This window comes from Phasianus colchicus, chromosome 16 (assembly GCF_987193195.1).
Source record: "Phasianus colchicus chromosome 16, bPhaCol1.hap1.1, whole genome shotgun sequence".
Classification (NCBI taxonomy): Eukaryota; Metazoa; Chordata; class Aves; order Galliformes; family Phasianidae; genus Phasianus; species Phasianus colchicus.
The window spans coordinates 2253385-2264561 of record NC_143451.1 but is presented as its reverse complement, the minus strand read 5'-3'; the positions used below and the strand labels follow the sequence as shown (position 1 = coordinate 2264561).

Here is an 11177-nt window from a genome sequence, read left to right as displayed (position 1 = left end):
TGAAAGGTGACAACAGCAGAGCAGGGCTGGTCTGTTCTCACTGGTGACAGGACCAGGGGAAGTGGCCTCAAGTTTCACCAGGGAGGGTTAGGTTGGATATCAGGAAAAGCTTTACAAAAAGGGTGGTTAAGCACTGGTTGAGCTCCCCACGGAGGTGTTTGAGTCACCATCCCTGGATGTGTTTAAAATCCCTTTGGATGTGGTGCTCAGGGCCGTGATTTAGGGGTGGGCTGTTAGAGTTAGGGTGTGTGGTTGGGTTGTGGCTGGACTCCATGATCCTTAAGGACTTTTCCAACCTGAGCAATTCTACGGTTCTGATTCGCCCACAGAACCCTCCCCGCCCCCCTCCCGGCGCTGTCCGGCCCCCGCTGCCCCTTTAAATCTCCTCCTCGCTCGCCCCGCCCTTCCCCTTCGCTCCGTTGTTCCCTGATTGACACGCGGAGCTGCCAATGGGAGCCGGCCGGGCCCGGCGCCGGCGCGTGCCGCGTTCAAGCTTCCCTCCCGCTGCGAGGCGCTCAGGCTGGGCGGGACCCCGAGAGGGGCGAACCGGCTCCGATAGGCTGCTCGCCTTGTTGGACAGCGGCAATCACCAACCGCGGGGCGGGGCGGGGCGCTACCCGCTCCCCAGGCGGCCGAGGAGGAGCGCCGCGCGGCTCGCACTCTCGCATCATGTTCCAGGGCCCCGAGGCCGAGCCGGCCAAGCCCAGCTCCAGGTGAGGCGGCCGGGGGCCGCTGGGCGGTGCGGGCTCCTCGGTTCGGGGCTCGGTGCGGGTCGGCGGCGCGCGGGGGGCTTCGGCCGGGGCGCGGCGCCGAGGGGCGGCGGCCGGGGGGGTGCGGCCGCGTTCCGGGGGCTCCGGCGCCGCGCCGCGGGAAGCGGCCGCGGGTTCGTCGTTCCCGGTTCGTCGTTCCCTCGCGGAGCCGCGTCGCGCCCCGGCTGCGGGCTGGGCGCCGCTCCCCGGCCCGCCTTTGTCCCGCGCGGCGGGTAGCCGGGCTCCGCCCTGAGCGGCCGCGGGGATCTGAACGGAGCTTTGTTTGTTGGTAACGCGCGGCGTCCTGCGCCGCTCGCCGCGGGGCGCTTCCAGGTCGAGCAGCCCTGCGGCCGCCGCCGGGAGAGGCGCGGAGCTCCGCGACGTTTGTTTCCGTGGATCGTCGGTTCGTAGAGGCGTTGGAGTCGGAAATGCCCCTCGGAGCCATCCGGTCCCGCTCCCCCGCTGGGAACTGGAGCGCCTGCAGCTCCGCCGGCTGCGCGGAGCCCAGCAGCCTGACCGCGGTGTTTGCGGTGCCTCCCTGGGCGCCTCGTGCCACTGCTTCGCTGCCCGTGTTGTAGCGAACTTCTTCACAGAGTCACAGAATGGCCAGGGTTGGAAGGGACCTCAAGGATCACGAATCTCCAACCCCCTGCCACATGCAGGGCCACCAACCATCCCACCTAATGCTGGACCAGACTGCCCAGGGCCCCATCCAACCTGGCCTTGAACACCTCCAGGGATGGACGGGGCATCCACAGCCTCTCTGGGCAGCTGTTCCAGCACCTCACCACTCTCCCTGTAGAGAATTTCCCCCTGATGTTCAACCTAAATCTCCCTTCCCTCAGCTTAAAACCATTTCCCCTTGTCCTGCTGTCACTCACCCTTTCAAAGAGTTGATTCCCCTCCTGTTTGTAGGCTCCCTTTAGGTACCGAAAGGCTGCAATGAGGTCACCCCACAGCCTTCTTTTCTCCAGGCTGAAAATCGTTTCCCCTTGTCCTGTCACGGCAGTCCCTGCTAAAAGATCCATCCTTTCTTTCTTACGGCCTCCCTTTAGATGCTGAATGCTGCTCTCAGCTCTCCCTGCAGCCTTTTCCATGCTGCACAGCCCCAGCTCTCAGCCTGTCCCACGTGGGAGGAGGTGTTCGATCCTTTCATCAATTGTGGCTCTTTTCCGGTGTGTGAGCAGCTTCCGAACTGCTGTGCCAAAAATGCTGAATGTTGTCCTTATTGTTAGCCTTGCTAACACGACAGCGTGGCACACGTTCTGCCCTCCTCTCCACCAGCATCACTGCGGCGTGCTGCAGGGCTTTCGGGTCAGTAGCATAACTGCTCTGAAGTTTGCTGTTTGTTTGTAAGACAGGTGAGCTGTTCAGTGAGCAAGGAGCCTGCAGTGACCCACCAGCAGAAGCTGACCAGCAGCTTTCTGGTCTTTGCTTCAGAGCTTGTTGTTCCACACCTTGGCGTTTGTCTTCTCCTCGCTGGCATAGCGGTGGTCTCTGGTGTGGAATGCAGCTCTTCTCTTTTACCTTCTTTCATAGAACTGTCTGAGAACCAGCAGGGCTTCAGCGTTCAACTTCCAGATGTACATAACTGTAGGTGTGTGATTTATATAAATATAGGTGGGTAGACACAGTGTTGAAGTAATGGATAAGCCCTGGAGCTCCTTCCATAGCTTGGCTGAAAGGCTTAATTGGGAAAGAATGTTCAAATTCAGTGTTTGAATGCAGAAAAAAAGCCCACAAGACCTGATTAAAATTCTTCAAGCCTGCTAGGAGGGAACAAAGCAATTAATAGAGGCTTTTATACATACAGGGCAGGTTCGTAGTTTGGCTGCTTGAGATGAATTGACAGACTTCCAGTTAACTGGGGGTGCTTAATTTCCATGTTTAAACTACTTCTCTCTTCCTTTCAGCTTCTGTGGTAGCATACTCAGGTTAGTACACCTAGAGCTCAGATAAGAGTAAGTGCATAGAAATAGCTGAAGTGATTGGAAGTCAGAAATCACCCCAGTTCTGTGAGGTAGCAGCAGGCTTACTGCTTTAACCACAGCCCCTTCTCAGACTTGTCTTGTTTGTTCTTGTTGCCTTTGTTCTCCATTCTGTCTCCCAAATTTAAGTACTCGAAGTGCTTCTTACACATTTCCATCATTCACAACAGTCTAGAAAATGTAACTTGCCCATGTGATGTATGCTTTAATAGCAATTTTAGATCTCCTGAAGTGTATGGAAAGCCTGTAGAGTAGTTAGATCCATAGCGTGTCGAACACTGTCCTGTACATCAGCCTTCTGCTCAGGTCCTGTCTGCACAGCTTTTAGTTGCTTCCTCAAACTCAAGAGGTTTATGGAAGCCAGCTGTGCTAAGGGCTGGAGTGCTGGAATTGGCCAGTAAAGGCAAGATCCTTCTGAGGTTGCTTCTGTTATAAATAAACTACTCCCAGACCAAAATGGGAACTGCTGTCTCCCTCCTCACAAAGAGAACAGAACTGCTTTGTGCATCCCGACGTACTGACAGAGCCCATTTCCTGATGGGGCAGCTGATATCTCAGCTTTTGCGGGATTAAATCTTAATGAAAGATGTTGGCTGAGAGGAGCCCCTTCTTACACCTGATATCTGCACTGGCTGCCCTCTGCTGCAGATGATGGAGTGCTGTGCTGTGTTGCATTGTTAATTCACTGACATTTGAATTCTGTTCATCTAGAGGGGTGGTGTTAAAGATCCTGTAATTTATTACTGCTTTCTTTGTATAAAAGGAGAGGTTTGTTAGGGTCCAGATCAGGTGTTTGGAGTAGAAGAGGTGTAATTGAGCTGCTAGCTTTGCTCAGCTTCTAAGATTGCAGATAATTGATCAAGTAGATACAACTGTGAAGGTGGGTTTCAATGCCTGTGTTGGCATTGCTGTGCTTTTTCTGTGGATTTTCCAATCAGTTCCACTTGCACTGCTCCCAGGTAATGGTTCTCTTCTCTTTCAGGACAGGACACAGCGTTGGACAGGGCATTGTAATTAGCTGTCGGCTTATTTAATGGCAAGCATGACTTTTGGTAGATTTCAATAAGTCAATCAATTTCTAATATAATCTTCAATTTTAATGGGATCTCTTTGCTATTCCTGTAGTGCAGAACTTTGATCTCAGTGGTTTTGCATCAACAACTGAAAACTTATCTTCTTGCATCTTCATTTCTGTTGTCAACTCTGCAGCACCTAATATCATACCTGATGGTTGAAACCAGAACATTTTCAGTAGTGATGTCTGACTCTGTTTGTCTAACTTTTACTTGTAAAAATTTGTTTGAACCACATGAGATGCAAAGTCAATAAATGAAGCTCAGCAGAAAAGTCCGATGCTGTAATTAATGGCTTGTTTTCAGGAGAAGATTTCTGACCCTGGTTTGTGTCTTAATCCCATGTTGTGTCTGGCAGACCACAGGCAGCACACTGGTGCCACTGTTGGACCATTTCAGGTTACAGCTGAGGAGGTGGGCAGTGCCTGTGTGAAACTTGAGAATATTTTATTAGGACATCTGCTGAAAAGTAGATATTTCATGGGCTTGGATTTGTCTGAAGTAAATTCAAATCAGAGTAGTTAATCGTGGCCTACAGGAGAGAATGTGGAGGAGGGCATCAAATATGTTTCCAAACAGACATTCATCTCTTGCTTCCCTCCTTCTGTGCTGCAGGGTTCTGAAGCCCCCTGGAGGAGGGTCCAGTAACCTCTTTGGAAGTGCAGAAGAAGTTTCTTCTTCCAGCAAGCCACACCGAATGGCATCCAATATCTTTGGAGCATCAGAAGAACCACAGAATCTTCCGAAAAGAACAAACCCTCCAGGTAAGGGCAGCCACTCCCACAGCATGGCTGGGCTCTGAATTGCTGAGCAGAGCTGGGTTTGTGCTGCTGCTGTGGAATGCTGTTGTCTGATGTCATGTTTTTACAGCATGATTGGGCCTGAGCACTAAATCTATTCACATACATGAAGGTATGAATATTTCAGTGACTTCCATATTCATAGGCTTTTTAGCACATCAAGGCCAGTTCTTTCTGAGTTGAGGCCTAGGAAGTGATGAAAGGAAGCTGATTCTATTCTAGAGCTCTGTTGTCAGCTGGCTGCCCTGAGTACAGCTGTGAATCTGAGATCTCTATTGAATTCTTGTAACAAAGGATTTCAAAGGGTATCTTCAGGTAAGAGAAAATCAGTCTGTAGCTAGTAAGGTTCCAGAAGTCTTTGAATTGTTACTTTTTTTTTTTTTAATAGTTTGGTAAAACCAAGTCACCTGAAAAAAAACAAAACCGTCTGTTTTTCAGGGGGAAAAGAAAGTGGTATTTTTGAGGATTCTGGTACAGCTCAGCCTCGTCCACGTATGAATCCACCCGGTGGGAAGACAAGTGATATCTTTGGCTCTCCAGTATCTACCAACGTTGTGCGAGCACACCCAAACAAGCCTAAGGTATTGGTTGGCTCTCACTGGACCAAGGGGCTGGCAGCCCAGTGAGTCTGGAGTCTGCTCAGCCATACAGCAATGCCTGTTGTTCTTGAGGTGACAAACCTAAATGATGCATGGGGTGACTTCAGATTGGACACTTAGTCCTGAAATCTCTTTTAATAGTTTATCTGTGGTGTGTTGGTTCTCAACGCGCTGACAGTTGGTGATAAAACTGTTAATTGCTCTTAATAACTGTGTTAAAAAAAAAAGTGCTTCTGAGTGGTTTGGTTTTAGGTGAGGTTTGGCTGGAGCTTTCGTGTCACACAGGTGAGAGATCTTTTAAGATGGGTAAGAGGTTTTTCTCTTTACTCTGCAGTTTGGCAGAGGTGATGTTGACACCCACTCTGGCAAGCCAGTGAATATCAGTGAGCTGCAGTGACCTTGCTGTCATCTTCACCTCTTCCAAATACATGCATCTGCATTCACTGTGAAAGAGCTCCAGCAGGAGATTAAGCTGAAGTGACCAATATGAGAAAACTAACTGAAGGTCAGCTATGAGTGCCAGATCTGCCGTGGTTCTGTGATGTCAGATGAACGCATATCTTGCTACATCAGTTATTATTTGTCACTTTGAAAGCTGGAATGTGGAACAGTTGGAGAGGCTTGTGGTTGCAACCATATCTGAGTTTTGAAAAATTAAAAAAAAAAAGTAAACTTTGCAAATTATATTCAGCTTTTGTGTTCAAAAGCTCTTTGTTTTGGTTAACTACTGCTGCTTTCCTGGAAGTTGGTACTTGTGAAGGAAGGAGTGATTGCTGTGTTTCAGTGGTTCTGAGATGTCAGGTACCTGCAGTGCAGCTGACACTCCTAATGATGGGAATGTACTAGCAGCCTCATTTTTCCTGGAACCCTAGGAAAGAAAGATTGCACCAATTTAGTTTTCTCTATTTTCCCCCTTAAATTTGAAGATGCTGGTCGTGGGCTCTCACCTAACTTTTAATGTGAGATCTGTAGTTTATTTGGGAGGCATTGGGTGATAAGGGAGGAAGGAAAGAAAGGCTGTGTTGGGAGTAGTGCTGCCAAAGTAGGAAAGTGCTTTTTGTTCCTCTGTACCCATCTGCTCTATGACTCCTCAGCTTTTTTTAAGTGTAACATTTTAATTCCCATGAATTCCTGTCTAAATGAAGGACGAACCTTTGGAAACTCCTATGAGTTTAGCTACAGCATTGGTGTGATGGGAAATACAGGAGATTGCAACTTGCAGTGATTGTAGCAAATGAGTTTTTGTGGGTGGGGATAACAGGGAAACTTTTCTGAAGAATTGTTGTGCGTTTCTGATGATCAATTAATGTTGTTGGGAAAGTGGTCTCAAAAGCCTTTAATTACTGTCCTGCTTGGGTCGCTGTTGATGCCTGCCTACAACAGGAGCTGCTACTTACCAGTGTGAGTGCTGCAGGGCTGCTTGTGTTCTAGCTGCTCTGGGTTAAGAATTGACTTCTCTGAAGTGATATTAGGTATTTGTCAAGTGTGCTAATTGGAATCATAGAATTGTTGAATTGGAAGGGACCCTTAAAGGCCATCTATTCTAACACCCCTGCAGTGAACAGGGACAATTCTTGGCCTTTGGGCTGAGCTGTCTATCAGCAGGTTTTAAGCATCTGAAGAGTTAATGTAATGTTTCCACTTGTTTCAGTGAATTGTCTGAGATGTGCACCTGAACGTAAAGTAGAAGTTAACTTTGAGAGTTTAATTCTAGTAGTGCTTTTGGGATTACGCCGGGGTGGGGGGATGCAGGGCTGTGCACAGTGTCTGTGGCCATCAGCTCTTACCACGATAAACAAGTGGACTTTGGTCAGAAACAAAGCAAAGTCTTCTGAAGATTCTGTGACAGGGTTACTGTTTGAGAACAGTGCTATACTAAGGTTGTTTCTGGTTTCATTGCAGGATCACATCGTCTTGAAGGAAGACGAAACACCAAAGAAGCCAGAAGGTCAGCAAGAGAAACTGTTGTTTTTGAGAATATGTACTCTGAGGGATAGCTTCTTGGGCTTCCTCTTAAAAACATAAGTCTAACACCAGAGGTTAGCATAATATAGCAGAGAGGTTTTCCTTCTCAGTCAGAAACTGAGTCATATGACTTCAGGGAAATTGACCTCTTCCTCTTATTGAGGAGAACATCACATGCATGAGTCTTGATAACGTGTACAGTGTGCGTATATACCTTGCTTGGTACCATATTGATACTGTAGATAGAGATACATCTGCATATTTATAAAACACCCTAATAGATTCTTTCTTTCTCCTTTGCCATCTCCTACAAGTGTGTAATCTAGACATCCTCTAGCTGTAAACAACAAATAACTGACTGACAAAATGTGCTGTTGCTCTGCTAATTATAGTTAAGGAATGATGAGTGCGTGGTTTTCGGGCTTGATATGACAGAATTGCTTGGTATGTTGCATCTCTTAATTGCCTGAAAGTGCCAAAATAATTCTGAAGGTACATTGCTTAGCCTACATATCTTTTCTAGAGATACTGCTTAAGGAAGGAAACTACTACAAAAGTGAAATTCTTTCCTGGTATCTGTTTCCTTCAGTAAAGATGAATAGGTATAAACCATGTCCTTGGTGTGCTGTGGATGGGAGACATTGGGAAGAACTCTGTCTACTTGGGAAGACACGTACAAAAAGTGCTGCTTCACTAAAGTGTGCAAGTTGGTCTGATCCTTTTTTTCTTTTTATTCAGCTGCAGAAAATAACAAACCACAGCTGGAAGATGGTGGCGAGAAAAAAGATGTGGGCAAAGAGGAGCGATGCAAGGAGCCAGAACCCAAGATAGACAATCATGAGCCCAGATTAGGGCCGAGGCCACGCTCACACAACAAAGTTCTCAATCCCCCGGGTGGAAAATCTAGCATTGCATTCTATTAGGGTCATCTGTTCACTTTCACTAACGGAGTCTGCACAGAAACTCTGGTTTGTGGTTGCAAGGTCAGTTTTCAGGGTATTGTTTGTGGATAGATCCTTAGGCTGATGGATGAGGGTTGTGCTAAAGTGTGTGGAAAAGAAAACTGATGATCTGGGGAGGGAGGGCTGAGGGAGGGAAGGGATGCCCTGTGGAAGACAGGAGTATGGGACTGCCTAGGTGGGTGGTGGAGGGGAACATTAGTGTAACTTTGTGAAAGAGCAGTGCTACCTTGTGGTGAGTTCATTGGGCTAGCAAGTGGCTCAGGACATGCTGGTGGAACTAGGCTTCTCTGTACAGTCAACGTGTAAGGCGTTGTGAATGGGTAGGGACCTGGAGGTCACATCTGGAATATTTTGAAGCAAAGCAGGTAGGCTGAGCTTTGTTCTTGGCAGTGGGAGACAGCTTCACAGTGTGAGTTGACTTGCAGTCACTTTAATGTAAATAGTTCCACTGGAACAACTAGTGCTGCCGTGTTCCTGAGAGACTTTAGTCTTTGGTTCTCTTTCCTTTCTTGCTTCACAGCATGTGATTGCTGATATGAGGGCAAAACATGCTGAAGGTCTCTTTTATACTCTCATAAATCACCATATGTTAATAAATATCTTGATTTATTTTTTTTCCCCTCCCCAGAGCATTCAGGCCTTTCTTCTGCCTTCAGTAATCTGCTGATTACTATGAGTAGCTCTAGCTAAATGATAACACCAATCCAGTGTACTGCTTCATGTAGGTGCTTCTAGAAGTCTTTAAATGAAAGTATCATGGTTGAGTGCTTGCACGCTTTATGGAAAAGGTATGAGTGCAAGCAGTTGCTTAATAGTACTCTCTGAACAGAAACAACATCTGATCTACAGTTACTGTAGAAAATGTGTGAGATGTCTAGCCAGCTGGCTTTGATAGCCCAACCTGTATAGAAATGCCTTAGTTTCTGCAATGGTTTTTTACTTTTGTACGCTGCGGAAACCAGGACTGTGATGCTGTCTTCACCACGGTGCATTTTTTCGTTTGCCTGTGCTGACTCTGTTAGTGAATGCTCTCGTCTTCAGTCAGCCTCGCATTTGCCTTTGACTGCCTCAGATTTTTGTTGCTAAGGAAGAAAGCTATTTGAATTCTTCCCAAACCATGATTGTAGTTGTTTTGAGTCATACTGTAGACTATCCTAGTTGGAGAAGCAAAGACAATACAGACTTTTTGTTTATGCTGGCTTTCTTAAATCATGTTTGGAAGATGTGCGTTTATTGAACAAGAGTATGTGGGGAGGGCAGCTCCCACCATTGATTTTCTGAATGGGCTTTCTGATCATATTCAGAGCTTTCTTATTTGAATGTCAAATTAAGTGCTTAGACAGTTCAGTGTATTTAGTAGTGACTTTTTAAAATTGACATTTGCAAACAGGAGTTGTTCAGGTTCACCAAAGAACAAGTGGCCTTATCTGAGTATATTCACTGCTGTTCTAGCCCAGGTTCCCTGAAAATTGCTGCTGTTTAGGGGGAACTTTCTCTGGGTGAGGTGCTAAAAAACACTCTTGATTATGGTGCTTATTAGTCTGTTCTGTTTATAGTCTGCTCTGCTTAGTTTGTCAGAAGTGGTGGATGACTGTGTGAAGACTTAGTTGTCTTTTCAGATTGTGAAAGTGAAATATGTGAGGCAATACGAAGGATCTAAATACCATGGAAAGGAGGAATTCCAAAGCTTCTGTGTCTTTCACGTGGATTTGGGGCTCTCTGTTGTTTGGCTCCCTTGAAGAACAACACAAGGATTCTAACATAAACCTTATATTGCATTTATGCTACTTCCAAACATGTATTTCTTAGCAGCTTTTATCAAGTCTGTGCTGCCATGCCTCTGGCTGAGCTTCAATCACTTGTGTTTCAATACCTTGTTCCATACTTGACAAGGTTTTAAGAGGTTACTACATTAAAAAAAAACAAAAAAAAACTCAACCAGAAGCTGCTTTCTGCATTAAAAGATCTGGTACAATTGATGTTATCTCTAATACTGAGCTTAGGTTTGTCATCTTTTAGTGCATTGGCTACAGTGCCTGTCTTTTAAACAGACTTCAGACTGGGCCTTTACATTGGTTAGTTTGTTTCCTATCTAAACCGTGTCTCCAGTTCTTCAAGTGAACCTGTTAAGAGCCTTTCTCTGCCACAAAAGATGATTTGAAATCAAATGATGAATCATGCACTTGTCAATAAACCTCTGTATTTTGCTACTTCACCGTGTGCTGTAGATGTGTGCTCTTATAAATTAATTGGTGGTGTAGCTGAATGACACTGAATTTTATCTGAAATTGGAAAAGTTGCACAAAGCTCTTGGGCCTTCCGTAATGTAAAGCTTTGGAGATGTCACCCTACCTGAGGTTGCTCATGAGAAAACATCTCTTACCCCTGGGGAGTTAAGGCATGCAGCAAGGGTGGGCTAGTCAGGCTTATTTTTTGGGGGGGAGATAACATTTCGTGTTCTCCACAATACAGGAATGCTGTTGTGCTCTTCAGTGTTGGTTTGAATATTCAAATATTTTTAATATTTAAGTCTTATTTGTAGTACAGTGTAATAGCTCCCCTTAAGCAGAGGATTCTCTTTATGTGAAGAAGTTGTACTCCTACATCTATACTTCCAGTGAGTGTAAAACTGCCCTCCTGTGCCATGTTATCTCTGCCAAAAGAACGGGGTGACCATCATTTCAGTTCAGGTGAGTTGGACGTGGTGGCTTCTCAGCGAGGCTGTCTGCTGATATTATGCCTTAAGTTTCAGGCTGTGATGCCCTGCAGAGCCTCTCACTTAGCACCTGTTACTAGTCATTTTTCTATTCTGCACGGAGAAATTTGCCACTTACAGTTAAAAACTCTTCTCTCAAGTATGCACAGTGCTTTGGATAGGATCTTTGTGTGAGAACCTGTGAATGTCCTTGATGCTTGTTGCACTGGTAACAAGAGATTGTCCTTGTAGACTACAGAACAGTTTCATTTCACAGCTCTGCACATAACTTCATTACTTTGCCCCTGAATTGAGGATTTGAAGCATCCTTGGCGTAGATTGTTAT

The 11177-nt window shown here is 46.3% G+C and overlaps 1 protein-coding gene across 1 annotated transcript; it reads left to right on the top strand.

Annotated features, from left to right (window-relative positions):
- Positions 1-585: 585 nt before the first annotated feature.
- JPT2 (Jupiter microtubule associated homolog 2) lies at positions 586-10351 on the top strand. Its single transcript, XM_031595408.2, has 5 exons — positions 586-713; positions 4426-4574; positions 5049-5191; positions 7112-7157; positions 7913-10351. The coding sequence occupies exons 1-5, from the start codon at positions 670-672 to the stop codon at positions 8095-8097; spliced, it is 567 nt and encodes a 188-aa protein (XP_031451268.1). The 5' UTR covers positions 586-669; the 3' UTR covers positions 8098-10351.
- Positions 10352-11177: the final 826 nt, after the last annotated feature.

Coding starts and splice junctions, on each gene's coding strand:
- JPT2 (XM_031595408.2), top strand. CDS start 670: ATGTTCCAGGGCCCCGAGGCCGAGCCGGCCAAGCCCAGCTCCAG. Junction 5,192..7,111: donor CACACCCAAACAAGCCTAAG/GTATTGGTTGGC, acceptor GTTTCATTGCAG/GATCACATCGTCTTGAAGGA. Junction 7,158..7,912: donor AACACCAAAGAAGCCAGAAG/GTCAGCAAGAGA, acceptor CTTTTTATTCAG/CTGCAGAAAATAACAAACCA.